Source organism: Ovis aries, chromosome 15, assembly GCF_016772045.2.
Source record: "Ovis aries strain OAR_USU_Benz2616 breed Rambouillet chromosome 15, ARS-UI_Ramb_v3.0, whole genome shotgun sequence".
Classification (NCBI taxonomy): Eukaryota; Metazoa; Chordata; class Mammalia; order Artiodactyla; family Bovidae; genus Ovis; species Ovis aries.
In genome coordinates this window covers 46,063,116-46,079,550 of record NC_056068.1, presented here as the reverse complement: position 1 = coordinate 46,079,550, position 16,435 = coordinate 46,063,116, and the positions used below count along the sequence as shown (strand labels likewise).

Genomic DNA, 16,435 nt, shown 5'->3' with positions numbered 1-16,435 from the left:
AATTAATGTATTTTGATTGGAGAATAACTTTACAATATTGTGATGGTTTGCCATACATCAACATGAATCAGCCACAGGTATATCGGTGTCCCCCACAATTCTGAACCCCTCTTCCCACCTTCCTCCCCACCCTATCCTGGGTTGTCCCAGGACACCTACTCTGGATGCTCTGCTTCATGCATCAAACTTGCACTGCTCATCTATTTTACATATGGTAATGTACATGTTTCAGGGGTATTCTCTCAAACCATCTCACCATCAACTTCTCCTATGGAGTTCGAAAGTCTGTTTTTTACATCTATGTCTCCCTTGCTGGCCTGCATGTAGGATTGCAGTACTATCTTTCTAAATTCCATATATGTGTGTTTTTATACAGTATTTGTCATTCTCTCTCTGACATTTCATTCTGTATAACAGGCTGCAGGCTCATCCACCTCATTAGAACTGACCCACATGCATTCTTTTTAATAGCTGAGTAGTATTTCATTGTGTATATGTACTACAACCTCCTTATCCATTCGTCTGTCAGTGGATGTCTAGGTTGCTTCCCTGTCCCAGCTACTGTAAATAGTGCTGCACTGAATACTGGGGTGCATGTGTCTCTTTTAATTCTTGCTTCCTTGGAGTGTATGCCAAACAGTGGGATTATTGGGTGGTATGGCAGTTCTAGTCCCAGTTTTTTAAGGAATCTCCACACTGTTCTCCATAGTGGCTGTACCAGTTTGCATTCCTACCAACAGTGTAAGAGCATTCCCTTTTCTCTACACCCTCTCCAGCATTTATTGTTTATAGACTTTGATGATGGCCATTCTGACCAATGTGAGATGATACTTCTTTGTGGTTTTGATTTGCATTTATCTAATAATGAGTGATATTGAGCATCTTCTCCTGTCTTTATTAGCCATGTGTACGTCTTCTTGGAGAAATGTCTTTTTACATCTTTTGCCCACTTTTTGATTGGATTGTTCATTTTTCTGGTATTGAGCTACATGAGCTGCTTGTATATTTTGGAGATTAACTCTTTGTCCATTTTTTCATTTGCTATTACTTTCTCCCATTCTGAGGACTGTCTTAGAAATCAGAGTTTATCTTCAAATAATAATTAGGGAATGATGACCTCAACAGTGCTGATGGAAGCCAGAAGGCAGTAGGATGGAGGGTTAAACCTACTGAAAGAAAATAGCTGACAAAGTAGGATTCTATACAGAGTTAAAAATATCTTTAAGAATTATGGTGGTAGAAAAACATTGAAAACAGCACAGTAACAGAATCTGTTACCTAGAAATGCACATTGAAGGAACTACTAAGGCATGTTTTTTCAGGAGAAGGAAAATATCAACAATGAATAGTCAGAGATGCAGGAAAAGATGGTGAGCAACAAAGGAATAATTATATGGAAAAATCTAAATAAATGCTCAAAACAGTGGGGTTTAAAATACACGATGGCAATTGCATTTAGGCTGGAGTGTGCAGCCAAATGGACTTAAAAGACCCTCAGTTCTTTGAGGTATTTGAGTGGAAGGTCAAAGAGTCTGTTGGTTTTGTAGAATATATGTTGTAATTACTGGTACAATCTCAAATATAAGAGTCAAGAATATATCATTGTCTAATATGATAATCTAAAAATGTAAAAAGGAATTATATACCACAACCATGTGGGATTTACCTCAGGTAAGCAAAGTGGATTCAACATTCAGAGTCAATTCATGTAATATACTACAATGAACTAAGAAGAAAAACCACATGGAGAGAACCCATTTGACAAAATCCAATACTTACTCATGATTAAAACTTCCAGCAAGCTAAGAATAGAGGGGAACTTACTGAACTTGAGAAAAGACATTAACAAAAGCCCTACTATTAACATTACACTTAATGGTAAGAACCTAGAAGCTTTCCTCTTAAAGAAAAATTGGTTAAAGATATCCCCTCTAATCACTCCTATCACACATCCTATTGGAAGAGTTAGTTAATAAGATAAGGAAATAAAATATACTGATTGGGAAAAAATAAATAAAACATGTCTTTATTTGTAGATGACACTATGCAAAAAATGCCAAAGAATCAACAAAAAAATCTGGAACTGATAAGTGAATACAACAAAGTTGTAAAATATAAGGGTTAGAATACATAAACTATTGTTTTTTAATATGCTAGCAATAAGCAATTGGAATTTGAGATTAAAAACACAATACCATTTAAACTAGCACCCTCACAAAATAAATACTTAAATGTAAATTTAATAAAATATGTGCCAGAGCTATATAAGGAAAACTACAAAACTGATGAAAGAAATCAATGTGTATATATATACATTGATATATATGTTTATGATATATTTATAAATATGAAGAGATATTTATGTTTAATATTGTTAAGGCATCAGTTCTTCCCAACTTAATTTATAGAGACAGTCTCTTCTTCAGCAGCACAATTTGAAAGCCTCAGTTCTTCAGCATTCAGCTTTCTTTATGGTCCAACTCTCACATCTGCACATAACTGCTAGAAAACCTATAGCTTTGACTATATGGACCTGTGATGATAAAGTGATGTCTCTGCTTTTTAATGTGCTGTCTAGGTTATTATCACTGTTTAGTAAAAAAAAAAAAAAATTGAGCTATCAAGCTATGAGACACAGAAGAATCTTAAATCACAGTGCTGTGTGAAAGATACCAGTCTGATATTGCTACATACTTTATGATTCCAAGTATATGAAACAGTTGAAGTCAAAACTATAGAGACTGTAAAAAAGATCAGTAGCTGCCAGGGTTTGTGGAGAGAAAAAAAATTGGTGCCAATAGACTTGCTTAATGCAGGGTTGACACAAAACTTCAGTTTGTAAAAAACACAATATCCACAAAGCACAATAAAATGATATGACTGTATACCTATTCAGTTCAATCAGTCACTCAGTAGTGTCCAACTTTGTGACCCCATGGACTGCAGCACACCAGGCCTCCCTGTCCATCACCAACTCCCGGAGTTTACCCAAACTCATGTCCATTGAGTCGTAGATGCCATCCAGCCATCTCATCCTCTGCTGTCCCCTTCTCCTCCTGCCTCAATCTTTACCAGTATCTGGGTCTTTTCAAATGAGTCAGTACTTCTCATCAGGTGGCCAAAGTTTTGGAGTTTTATCTTCAATAGCAGTGCTTCCAATGAACACTCAGGACTGATCTCCTTTAGGATGGACTGGTTGGATCTCCTTGAAGTCCAAGGGACTCTCAAGAGTCTTCTCCAACACTACAGATCAAAAGCATCAATTCTTTGGTGCTCAGGTTTCTTATAGTCCAACTCTCACCTCCATACATGACTACTGGAAAAACCACAGCTTTGACTAGAAGGACCTTTGTTGGCAAAGTAATGTCTTTGCTTTTAATATGCTGTCTGCTGCTGCTGCTAAGTCGCTTGAGTCGTGTCCGACTCTGTGCAATCCCATAGATGGCAGCCCACAAGGCTTCATCATCCCTGGGATTCTCCAGGCAAAAACACTGGAGTGGGTTGCCATTTCCTTCTCCAATGCATGAAAGTAAAAAGTGAAAGTGAAGTCGTTCAGTTGTATCCGACTCTTAGCGACCCCATGGACTGCAGCCTACCAGACTCACCCGTACACGGATTTTCCAGGCAAGAGTACTAGAGTGGGGTGCCATTGCTTTCTCCGAATATGCTGTCTAGGTTGGTCATAACTTTCCTTCCAAGGAGTAAGCGCCTTTTACTTTCATGGCTACAGTCACCAACTGCAGTGATTTTGGAGACCCCCAAAAATAAAGTCTACCACTATTTCCCCATCTATTTGCCATGAAGTGATGGGACCAGATGCCATGATCTTTGTTTTCTGAATGTTCAGCTTTAAGCCAACTTTTTCACTCTCCTCTTTCACTTTCATCAAGAGGCTCTTTAGTTCCTCTTCACTTTCTGCCATAAGGGTGGTGGCATCTGCTTTTCTGAGGTTATTGATATTTCTCCTGGCAGTCTTGATTCCAGCTTGTGATTCATCCAACCCAGCACTTCTCATGATGTATTCTGCATATAAGTTAAATGAGCAGGATGACAATATAGAGCCTTGATGTACTCCTTTTCCTATTTGGAACCATTCTGTTGTTCTATGTCCAGTTCTAACTGTTGTTTCCTGACCTGCATACAGATTCCTCAAGAGGCATGTCAGGTGGTCTAGTATTCCCATCTCTTTCAGAATTTTCCAGTTTGTTGTGATCCACACAGTCAAAGGCTTCGGCATAGTCAATAAAACAGAAATAGATGTTTTTCTGGAACTCTCTTGCTTTTCAATGATCCAGTGGATGTTGGCAAATTGATCTCTGGTTCCTCTGCCTTTTCTAAACATCTGGAACATCTGGAAGTTCATGGTTCACGTATTGCTGAAGCCTGGCTTGCAGAATTTTGAGCATTACTTTACTAGCATGTGAGATGAGTGCAATTGTGCAGTAGTTTGAGCATTCTTTGGCATTGGTACACCTATTAGAAAGGCTAAAATTCAGATCACTAGCAACACTGTGGCTGGCAAGGATGTGGTGTGAAAGCAATTCTTATTCATTGTTTCTGGGAATGCAAATGGAATAGCTACTTTGAAAGATAGTTTGTTTCATTATTACAAAGCTTAAATGTTCTTTTTCCATATGACTAGCAATGATGCTCCTTGGTATTTATACCTAAATTATACTCACAAAAACTAATACAAAGATGTCTATAGCAACCTTATTTACAATTTCAAAAACTTGGAGACAACCAAGACATCCTTCAGTAGGTGAGTGGCTAAATAAACTGTGATACTTCTAGACATTGGAATATTATTCAGTTCTATCAAAAAAAAAAAAAAAAAAAGAAAAGAAAAGAAAAGAAAATGAAAACAATTAAATGAAACAAAAGGAGAAGCCATGGAGGAAATGTAAATGTGTATTGCTAAACGCATAAAGCCAGATCAAAAAGTCTATATACTCTGATTCCAATTGTAATATATTCTGGAATCAACAAAATTATAGTGAAAGCACGAAGATGAGTGGTTACAAGGAAAGGATGAGAAGGAGGAGCACAGAGGATTTTTAGGGCAATGAACCTATTCTGTATATTTAAAAGTTTGTTTCACTTCATTTGACATTTTTCAAAACCCACAGAATACGCAAGACATACACAAACTATGTGCTCTGGGTGATTCTGATATTTCAGCGTGGATCCATCACTATAACAAATGTGCCACTTTGTTGGGGAATATTGATAATGCAGGAGATTACGCATTTGTGGGCCAAGAGGTAGACGGGAAATCGTTTTTGCGATTTTTGGGTCATTTTTGTGTAAACCTGAACCTCCTCTAAAACATTAATTCAATAAAAATAAAGCAAAGTTTACAGACTTGGTGAAATTGAATCTACAACTACTTTGGGAAAGATTTACTATTACCGTATATTTTGTACCTGATAAAACAAACCAAGAAAAAATCAGTAAATACAAAGAGCACTCAAACAATGTAATTAACAACTCAACCTAATATCCTCATTGAAAACTGGTCACAACATGTTTGCATTGTGTCTCTAATGACTTGTGGGAAACTTCTAGGCTCAGCACAAACAAACTGTTCATCTGGGCAGAGGACAGCCTCATATTTGGGTCTTATTTGTGGACAGTTGAAATGAGAGAAGAAAGTTGAATACCTGGGGTAAGGGCATGAAGATATGTATTTGGAGAGCCAATGTAGAGATCTGCCTAAGACAGAGATGTGGTCTTCAGCAGACAGGACTCCCCATGAAGCTGGATCATAAAGGATGTCCCAATTTGCACTTATCACCAGATTTCCAGACCTCTTCCTCCTTTTGTTTTCCCGTCACATTCATTCCACTCTAATTTTTCCAGTGTCTCAGGTTCCAAATAGTTCTCTCTGACTTCTGTGTCTGTTCAGCTCACTAAAATCCGACATCATGTTCTCAAAATTTTCCGTCCTGTTGAAACCCACGAACAGGTTTGTTATACAAACCCATACAGGTTTGTATGATATCATACATATCATAGACTATGTATCAGGTGTTCTGATTGAAAATGGGCTTATAAGTATGAATAAGTCATGGTCAGAGAAGGTTCTACATCAGTCTAGGAGGAAAGAAAATCATGAGTAGTCTAGGAGAAGTGAGAAACAGAGCTTTAACGGGAGCTCCTCTAATCCTCACTGGACTAATTTTAGTTCTTGATCCCCTAGAGAATGCATAAGGTTCATCCAACTTCTTAGAGCTCTGCTCTCTCAGTTCAGTTCAGTTCAGTCGCTCAGTCATGTCCAACTCTTTGCGACCCCGTGGACTGCAGCATGCCAGGCTTCCCTGTCCATCACCATCTCCTGGAGCTTGCTCAAATTCATGTTAATTGAGTTGGTGATGCCAACCAACCATCTCATTCTCTGTTGTCCCCTTCTCCTTCTGCCTTCAATCTTTCCCAGCATCAGGGTCTTTTCCAATGAGTCAGCTCTTCACATCAGGTGGCCAAAGTACTGGAGTTTCAGCTTCAGCATCAGTCCTTCCAATGAATATTTAGGATTGATTTCATTTAGGATTGACTAGTTGGATCTCCTTGCAGTCCAAGGGACTGTCAAGAGTCTTCTCCAACACCACAGTTTAAAAGCATAAATACTTTAGCTTTCAGCTTTCTTTACTGTCCAACTCTCATATCCATACATGACTACTGGAAAAATCATAGCTCTGACTAGATGGACCTTGGTTGGCAAAATAATGTCTCTGCTTTTTCATATGCTGTCTAGGTTGGTCATAACTTTTCTTCCAAGAAGTATCTTTTAATTGCATGGATGCAGTCACCATCTGCAGTGATTTTAGAGCCCAAGAAAATAGTCTCTCACTGTTTCCATTGTTTCCCAATCTATTTGCCATGAAATGATGGGACAGGATGCCATGATCTTCATTTGTTGAATGCTGAGTTTTAACCAGCTTTTTCACTCTCCTATTTCAATTTCATCAAGGGGCTCTTCAGTTCCTCTTCACTTTCTGCCATAAGAGTGGTGTCATCTGCATGTCTGAGATTATTGATATTTCTCCCAGCAGTCTTGATTCCAGCTTGTGCTTTATCCAGCCTGGCATTATGCATGATGTACTCTGCATATAAGTTAAATAAGCAGGATGACAATATACCGTCTTATACTCCTTTCCCAACTTGGAACCAATCTGTTGTTCCATGTCCGGTTCTAACTGTTGATTCTTGACCTGCATACAGATTTCTCAGGAGGCAGGTAAGGTGGTCTGGTATTCCCATCTCTTGAAGAATTTTCCAAAGTTTGTTTCAATTCACACAAAGGCTTTACTGTAGTCAATGAAGCAGAAGTAGCTATTTTTTCTGGAATTCTGCTTTTTCTATGATCCAATGGATATTGGCAATTTGATCTCTGGTTCCTCTGTCTTTTCTGAATCTAACTTGAACATCTGAAAGTTCATGGTTCATGTACTGTAGAAGTCTGGCTTGGAGAGTTTTGAGCATTACTTTACTAGCATGTGAGATGAGTGCAATTGTGTGGTAGTTTGAACATTCTTTGCCATTGCCCTTCTTTGTGATTGGAATGAAAACTGACCTTTTCCAGTCCTGTGGCCACTGCTGTGTTTTCCAGATTTGCTGGCATATTGAGTGCAACACTTTAACAGCATCATCTTTTAGGCTTTGAAATAGCTCAACTGGAATTCCATCACCTCCTCTAGCTTTGTTCATAGTGACCCTTCCTAAGGCCCATTTGACTTTGTATTGCAAGATGTCTGGCTCTAGGTTAGTGATCACACCATCATGGTTATCTGGGTCATGAAGATCTTTTTTGTATAATTCTTCTGTGTATTCTTGGCACTTCTTCTTAATATCTTCTGTTTCTGTTAGGTCCATACCATTTCTGTCCTTTATTTTGCCCATCTTTACATGAAATGTTCCCTTGGCATCTTTAATTTTCTTGAAGAGATCTAGTCTTTCCCATTCTAAAGTTTTCCTCTATTTTTTGTATTGATCACTGAGGAAGGCTTTCTTATCTCTCCTTGCTATTTGGAACTCTGCATTCAAATGGGTTTATCTTTCCTTTTCTCCTTTGCCTTTAGCTTCTTTTCTTTCCTCAGCTATTTGTAAGGCCTCCTCAGAAAGCCATTTTGCCTTTTTGCATTTCTTTTTCTTGTGGATGATCTTGATCACTGTCTCCTGTACAGTGTCACGAACCTCTGTCCATAGTTCTTCAGACAATGTCTATCAATTTTAATCCCTTGAATCTATTTGTCACTTCCACTGTATAATCATAAGGGATTGGATTTAGGTCATACGTGAATGGTCTAGTGGTTTTCCCTACTTTCTTCAATTTAAGTCTGAATTTGGCAATAAAGAGTTCATGGTCGGAGCCACAGTCAGCTCCCGGTCTTCTTTTTGCTGACTGTATACAGCTTCTCCATCTTTGGCTGCAATGAATATAACCAAACTGATTTTGGTATTGAACATCTGGTGATGTCCATGTGTAGAGTCTTCTCTTGTATTGTTGGAAGAGGGTGTTTACTCTGACTGGGGCTTATTCTTGGAAAAACTCTGTTAGCCTTTGGCCTGCTTTATTTTGTACTCCAAGGCCAAGTTTGCCTATTACTCCAGGTATCTCTTGACTTTCTACTTTTGCATTCCAGTCCCCTAAGATGAAAAGAACATCTGTTTTGGGGTGTTAGTTCTAGAAGGTCTTGTAGGTCTTCAAGAACTGTTCAATTTCAGCTTCTTTAGTACTATTGGTTGGGGCATAGACTTGGATTACTGTGATATTGCATGGTTTGCCTAGGAATCGAACAGAGATCATTCTGTCATTTTTGAGATTTCTGCTAAGTATTGCATTTCAGACTCTTCTTGACTGTGAGAGCTACTCCATTTCTTCTATGGGATTCTTGCCCACAGTTGTGGATAGAATGGTCATCTGAATTAAATTCATGCATTCCAGTCCATTTTAGTTCTCTGATTCCTAAAATGTTGATGTTCACTCTTGCCATCTCCTGCTTGACCACTTCCAATTTACCTTGATTCATGGGCCTAACATTCCAGGTTCCTATGTAGTTTTGCTCTTTACAGCATCGGAGTTTACTTCCATCACCTGTCACATCCACGACTAGGAGTTGTTTTCGCTTTGGCTCCGTCTCTTCATTCTTTCTGTACTTATTTCACCATTCTTCTCCAGTAGCCTATGGGGAACCTACAGGCCTGGGGAGTTCATCTTTTCGTGTCATATCTTTTGTCTTTTCATATTGCTCATGGGGTTCTCAAAGCAAGAATACTGAAGTGGTTTGCCATTCCCTTCTCCAGAGAATGCATAAGGTTCATCCACCTTCTTTGAGCTTTGCTCTCTCACTTATCCTTTATTTGATACTTTGCATCTGTCTTGTTCCCCTGATTGTTTCATATTAGCCCCCAGACATGCTCAGGCATTCCTATTCGAAATAAATACAGGTTGGAGTTTGTCTCCTCTTTAAGCTCTCAGTCTCTTTATTCCTTTCACTATAATATTTCCAAAAACTTGACACATTATCTTAGTAAGTCTGACTATGTGTGCTGTGCTGTGCTTAGTTGCTCAGTCGTGTCTGAGCACTTTTTGTCGTGTCTGGTCACTCTTTTTGACCCCATGGACTATAGTCCTTCAGGGTTCTCTGTCCATGGAATTCTCCAGGCAGTTCTCCAGTGGGTAGTCATTTCCTTCTCCAGGGGATCTTCACAACTCAGGGGTGAAATCTGGGTTTCCTGCACTGCAGGTGGATTCTTTACTCTCTGAGTCATCAAATATGAATGGATTTAGTTACTCCCAACTCTTTGTGACCACATATCCTGTAGCCCACCAGGCTCCTTTGTCCATGGGGATTCTCTAGGCAGGAATAATGGAGGAGGGTTGCCATGCCCTCCTCCAGAGGATCTTCCCAACCCAGGGATTGAACCCAAGTCTCCCACACTGCAGGCAGATTCTTTACCATCTGAGCCACCAGGGAACCCCTCAAATATGCATATATGATGGCTAAATAAACTAATGAACATTCAGCTTACTATTTTTTCATAAGTTTAGGTTGTTCCACATGACTTTTAAAAACACAATCCTGTCCTTCAATCTCTGGTTGCTAAGTTAAATAACATTTTTGTTCTCTACCTTCATCTTACTGATTGTTAAGATCAATGAAACCCTTTTCTTCTTTCTTGTGTTTATCTAAGCTACTTTAATCCAGAAAATATTATAGATCCGAGTGAGCAAAAATAAACCAAGGTTGTGCTGTGCTGTGCAGTCGTGTCCAACTCTTTGTGACCCCATGGACTGTAGACTATAGCCTGTCAGGCTCCTCTGTCCATGGGGATTCTCCAGACAAAGAATACTGGAATGGGTTGCCATGCCCTCCTCCAGGGGATCCGCCCAACTCAAGGACTGAACTCAGGTCTCCCACATTGCAGGCAGATTACCATCTGAGTTACCAGGGAAGGCCAACCAAAGATGCCCCACATTTATTTCAGTTTTACCAATACTGGTCTTTTGCCAGTAATGTCCTAGGTTCTATAGATTGCTTGCTGAAGAAGACAGAGATGTCCTTGCTCACCCAGGGTGAGGAAACAGATAATTCATACATAAATTGATATAATATAATAAATAATAACAATATGATATTAAATATAATACTATTACAATGTTATAATAAATGTAATATAAGAAGAGGACTACTGATTATAAGGTGGGTTATCTTTTATGTGTATGTGTGTGAGTGCCCCTGGGTGAACCGTCACACATATAAGCCTTATTCATCACCCAGCTGTCAAGGTGAGCCCCTCCTTTGCTTCTACCCATTTCTATGTGGAAATGCTTTCAGTTTTATTTCTCTTTCTCTCATTTTCCAGTAACAATAGTTTTTCTTTTTCTTTTTTTTTTTTTTTTAAATTTAGCAGTGCCTTGGCAAGGATAGAAAACTTTTCCACATAAGAAAATATTTTCATGTACTATAGAGTCTGTCTCAACTTCATTCTTCAATGGAAGTTTAGTTTACAAATAAACATTTCAGTACTGTTTTTATATCCTGTGACCCTAGTTATAAATATAATGTTTAAAATAATAACACAGCCTATGAAATTTTGGTTCATACATTTTCTTCTGCAAAGTCTTGAGGTAGAATATTGTCTGATATTTATCTTATGATACTGCAATATTTTATTACATTGCCTGCTGAAAGGAGCCTAAAATCTTCAGCAGTTCTGATAACTGAGAGCTAGAGTGGGTAAGGGTCTATGTTGTGAGAAACTCTCATTGAGATTAGAAGTGGGGTATGTGTAGGGGACAAGAATAAGTGATAAAATGATTAGAAAATCATACAAGAGCATTTTCAGGGAGGAATAAAATCTCAGTCATAGGCCTTCAATTCTTGACTGATTTGGGAAACTTTTCTTATAGATTCCCTCTTATTGCCTTCTAAGAAACCTCTGTAAACATCTGTTATGCCTTCAGTGACCATATTGCATGGTATCCTGGAACCAGCCTATACTGTTTCATGGGGAAATTGTTAAATGTTCAGGATTTTGTAAGACAGTTATTAAGCACAACCATTATGAAAAGTAAATTACATGGGAGAACATCTGCAAATATGAAGGGATAAGTAACTCCAGGGGTCCATCCTTCTACTGAAACAATAAATGAGGAAAAAACCCATCAGAATCTACTTTGTTGAAAATCTGGAAAACAATTAAAGGTTTATGTGTGCTGATCAACAAAAGGCAACTTACAAATGGCAGGGGAGTGTTGTGACACTTTTATTTGCCTTTGAGCCACCTTCCTCTCCTGATTGAGAGAGTCGTGATGATATAGCCACATTCCCATTGTGAGACCTTCATCCCTGCTTTCAAAGGGAAAGGAGTAGACCCTGATCTCACCGATTCTGTTTGTCTATTTGAAGCCCTTAGGGGGTTAACTTTTCCATGGGGATTGTCTTGATCCCTGTCTCCTGTACAATGTCACGAACCTCCATGCATAGTTCATCAGGCACTCTATCTATCAGATCTAGGCTCTTAAATCTATTTCGCACTTCCACTGTATAATCATAAGGGATTTGATTTAGGTCACACCTGAATGGCCTAGCAGTTTTCCCTACTTTCTTCAATTTAAGTCTGAATTTGGTAATAAGGAGTTCATGATCTGAGCCACAGTCAGCTCCTGGTCTTGTTTCTGTTAACTGTATAGAGCTTCTTCATCTTTGGCTGCAAAGAATATAATCAATCTGATTTTGGTGTTGACCATCTGGTGATGTCCATGTGTAGAGTCTTCCCTTGTGTTGTTGGAAGAGGGTGTTTGCTATGACCAGTGCATTTTCTTGGCAAAACTCTATGAGCCTTTGCCCTGCTTCATTCCTCATTTCAAGGCCAAATTTGTCTGTTACTCCAGGCGTTTCTTGACTTCCTACTTTTGCATTCCAGTCCCCTATAATGAAAAAGACATCTTTTTTGGGTGTTAGTTCTGAAAGGTCTTGTCGGTCTTCTTAGAATCATTCAACTTCAGCTTCTTCAGTGATTCTGGTTGGGGCATAAACTTGAATTACTGTGATATTGAATGATTTGCCTTGGAAACGAACAGAGATCATTCTGTCGTTTTTGAGATTGCATCCAAGTACTGCATTTTGGACTCTTTTGTTGACCATGATGGCCACTCCATTTCTTCTGAGGGATTCCTGCCTGCAGTAGTAGATACAATGATCGTCTGAGTTAAATTCACCCATTCCAGTCCATCTTAGTTCGCTGATTCCTAGAACGTCGACATTCACTCTTGCCATCTCTTGTTTGACCACTTCCAATTTGCCTTGATTCATGGACCCGCCATTCCAGGTTCCTATGCAATATTGCTGTTTGCAGCATCAGACCTTGCTCCTATCACCAGTCACATCCACAGCTTGGTATTATTTTTGCTTTGGCTCCATGGAAAAGAAATGCAAAATAGCAAAATGGCTGTCTGGGGAGGCCTTACAAATAGCTATGAAAAGAAGAGAAGTGAAAAGCGAAGGAGAAAAGGAAAGATATAAGCATCTGAATGTAGAGTTCCAAAGAATAGCAAGAAGAGATAAAGCCTTCTTCAGTGATCAATGCAAAGAAATAGAGGAAAAGAACAGAATGGGAAAGACTAGAGATCTCTTCAAGAAAACTAGAGATACCAAGGGAAATTTTCATGCAAAGATGGGCTTGATAAAGGACAGAAATGGTATGGACCTAACAGAAACAGAAGATATTAAGAAGAGGTGGCAAGAATACCCAGAAGAGTTGTACAAAAAAGATCTTCACGACCTGGATAATCACGATGGTGTGATCACTCATCTAGAGCCAGACATCTTGGAATGTGAAATCAAGTGGGCCTTAGAAAGCATTACTATGAACAAAGCTAGTGGAGGTGATGGAATTCCAGTTGAGCTATTTCAAATCCTACAAGATGATGCCGTTAAAGTACTGCACTCAATATGCCAGCAAATTTGGAAACCTCAGCAGTGGCCACAGGACTGGAAAAGGTCAGTTTTCATTCCAATCCCAAGGAAAGGTAATGTCAAAAAATGGATGTGAGAGTTGGACCACAAAGAAGGATGAACTCCAAAGAATTAATGCTTTTGAACTGTGGTGTTGGAGAAGACTCTTGAGAGTCCTTTGGACTGCCAGGAGATCAAACCAGCCAATCCTAAAGAAAATCAGTCCTGAATATTCATTAGAAGGACTAATGCTGAAGCTGAAGCTCCAATACTTGGGCCACCTGATGTGAAGAGTTGACTCATTAGAAAAGACCCTGATTCTGGGAAGGATTGAAGGTAGGATGGGAAGGGCATGACAGAGGAAAAGATGGTTGGATGGCATCACAAACTCAATGGACATGAGTTTGAGCAAGCTCTGAGAGATGGTGATGGACAGGAAAGCCTGGTGTCCTGAAGTCCATGAGGTCCTTAAGAGTTGTATATGACTGAGTGACTGAACAACAAAGTATTCAAGGCATGCTAAACACTGAGCCAGTAGGCAAAGGGAGTTGTTTGTTTTCTTGCTTTTGTTTGTTTGGGTGTGTTTTTGTTTTGTCTCCAGGCAAAAAAAAAACCTCAAACAACGCATAAACTTACCATAAGATAAAGGACACATTCCTGAGAGCACATACCACTAATATTCTTACATAAAAAGGCAGAAAAATGCTAGACATATAACCAAAACTCACAGGAACCAACCAAAACAAGCCCTGAGCATGAGAAAGTTTATGATTTCAAGAGTTATCTTATTATAAAATTCAAAATGTCCAGTTTTCCACAAAAAAATGAAAAAAACTTTCAAAGAAACAAGAAAATATGTCCCATTCACAGAAAAATTAATAGAAACTATCAATGAGGAATCAAGTCATAGAAGTTAGTCAGCAAGGCCTTTAATTCAACTGGCTTAAATATGCTCAAAATACTAAAGGAAATCATGGACAAAAATTGTATAACTCCAGGGAAATGATATTCCTCAAACAGTGTGCACCTCTAAAGAGATGCAGGTTATAAAAAGGGACCAAACTACTTCTAGGTTAAAACTTACAATACCGGAAATGAATTCACTAAGAATTTCAACATCAGATTTGAGCAGTCAGCGTTGAAAATCAGAGAAGTTGAAAACATGTCATTTAAAATTATCCAGTCTGAGGAACATAAAGACAAGGAAATGAACCAAAATGAAGGGAGCCTATGAGATCTGTGAGACACCAGCAATAACAGAACATCAAATAATGGAAATTTCATAAGGAGAGAATAGAGAGAAAGGGATGTAAAAGAATTTTGAAGAAACTATGAGCAATAAGTCATATTTTGATTAAATATATGAATCTACACATTCAGGAAGCTCAATGAACTTTACAAAGGAAAAACACAAGAGATCCACACTAAGACAGGTTATAATAAAACTTTTAAAAGTCAGAGACAAAGGAAGAACCTTGAAAGCAGCAAAAGAGAAATGACTGTCCTATATAAGGGAGACTCATTAAGAAAAAGACTGGACATCTTAGCAGAAACCATGGAGGTCACAAGGTAGTGTGATGACATATTTAAAGTACCTAAAGCGAGAAAGGTCATAACTCTATACCTGGCAAAACTATCATTCAAAAAAAAAGTTAAGACATTCCCAGATTAACAAATGCTGAGGGAATTCATCACTAGTAGATCTGTCCTATTTGTTCAGTCGCTGAGTTTCATCCGACTCTTTGTGACCCTGTGGACTGTGGCATGTCAGGCTTCCTTGTCCTTCAGTATTTCTTGAAGTTTGCTCAAATGCATGTTCATTGAGTTGGTGACGCTAGATGTGTCCTATAGGAAATGCTAAAGAGTCCTTCAGGTTGAAACGAAAGGATACTAGACAGTAAACTTGAAGCCATGTGAAGAAATAACACAGGTAAAGAAATAGGTAAGCCAGTATTAGTGTATTTTTCATTTGTGACTCCTTTTTCTTTCCCACTTTGATCAAAAAGACAAATCATAAAATAATGATAAGCCTATGTTAAATGGGCACACAAAGTAGAAAGATGTAATTTGTGATGCAATAACATAATGTGGGGAGGGATGGAGAAATGAAGGATCAGAATTTTTACAATTGTTACATGTTTATGAGGTTAATTGTAAGCTCCAGCACAACCAATGCTAAAATAACTTTTAAATATACAGAAAAACAGATTAGAAAGGAATAAAAATCATACACTACAAAAATACCAGACACAAAAGAAAGCAGTTAATGGTGACATTGAGAAACAAACAAGATATGAAACATATGAAAGACAAGGCAAAATTGCAGAAATAAATGTCTTATTATCAGTAATTATAAATGGATTAAACTCTTCTACTAGAAGGTGAATATTCTCAAAATAGATGAAAAAACAAAATGCTATTATATGCTGTCTAGAGAAGACTCATTTTATATTCAAGACAAATAGGTCAAAAGTAAAAGAATGGAAAAGGACATTCCTGGCAAATAGTTACTAAAAGAGAACTGACATATCAGTGCTAAGATCAGATAAAATAGACTCAGTCAAAAATTGGGGGTGGTCCTAAGATGGCGGAGGAATAGGACGGGAGACCACTTTCTCTCCCACAGATTCATCAAAAGAACATTTGAACGCTGAGTAAATTCCACAAAACAACTTCTGAATGCTGGCAGAGGACATCAGGCACCCAGAAAAGCAGCCCATTGTCATCGAAAGGAGATAGGAAAAAATAGAAAAGATAAAAAAATAGAAAAGATAAAAAGAGAGACAAAAGAGGGAGGGACGGAGCTCCGTCCCAGGAAAGTAGTCTTAAAAAAGAGAGAAGTTTCCAAACACCAGGAAACACTCTCACCGGCAAGTCTGTTGTGAGCCTTGGAAACTCAGAGGGCAACATAACAGGGAGGAAAAATAAATAAATAATTAAAACCCACAGAGTACGTGCCCAAAGGTAAATCCCAT

General features: G+C 38.5%; 1 protein-coding gene across 7 annotated transcripts in view; it reads right to left on the bottom strand.

The window, feature by feature from the left end:
- MRPL17 (mitochondrial ribosomal protein L17) overlaps positions 1–16,435 on the bottom strand; it is a 127,065-nt gene that overhangs the window by 56,715 nt on the left and 53,915 nt on the right. Inside the window, exon 3 of one of the 7 annotated variants that reach the window (XM_060399969.1) lies at positions 5,664–5,948. The exons of 5 other annotated variants lie outside the window; for them this stretch is intronic. Coding sequence is in view for 1 of the 2 variants with exons in the window: in XM_060399973.1 (XP_060255956.1) it covers positions 12,517–12,684 (168 nt within the window). In the remaining variant the exon portion in view is untranslated. Of the gene's footprint in view, positions 1–5,663; positions 5,949–11,753; positions 12,685–16,435 lie in introns of those variants that run through there. One more of the 7 variants, XM_060399973.1, reaches the window with a different exon arrangement.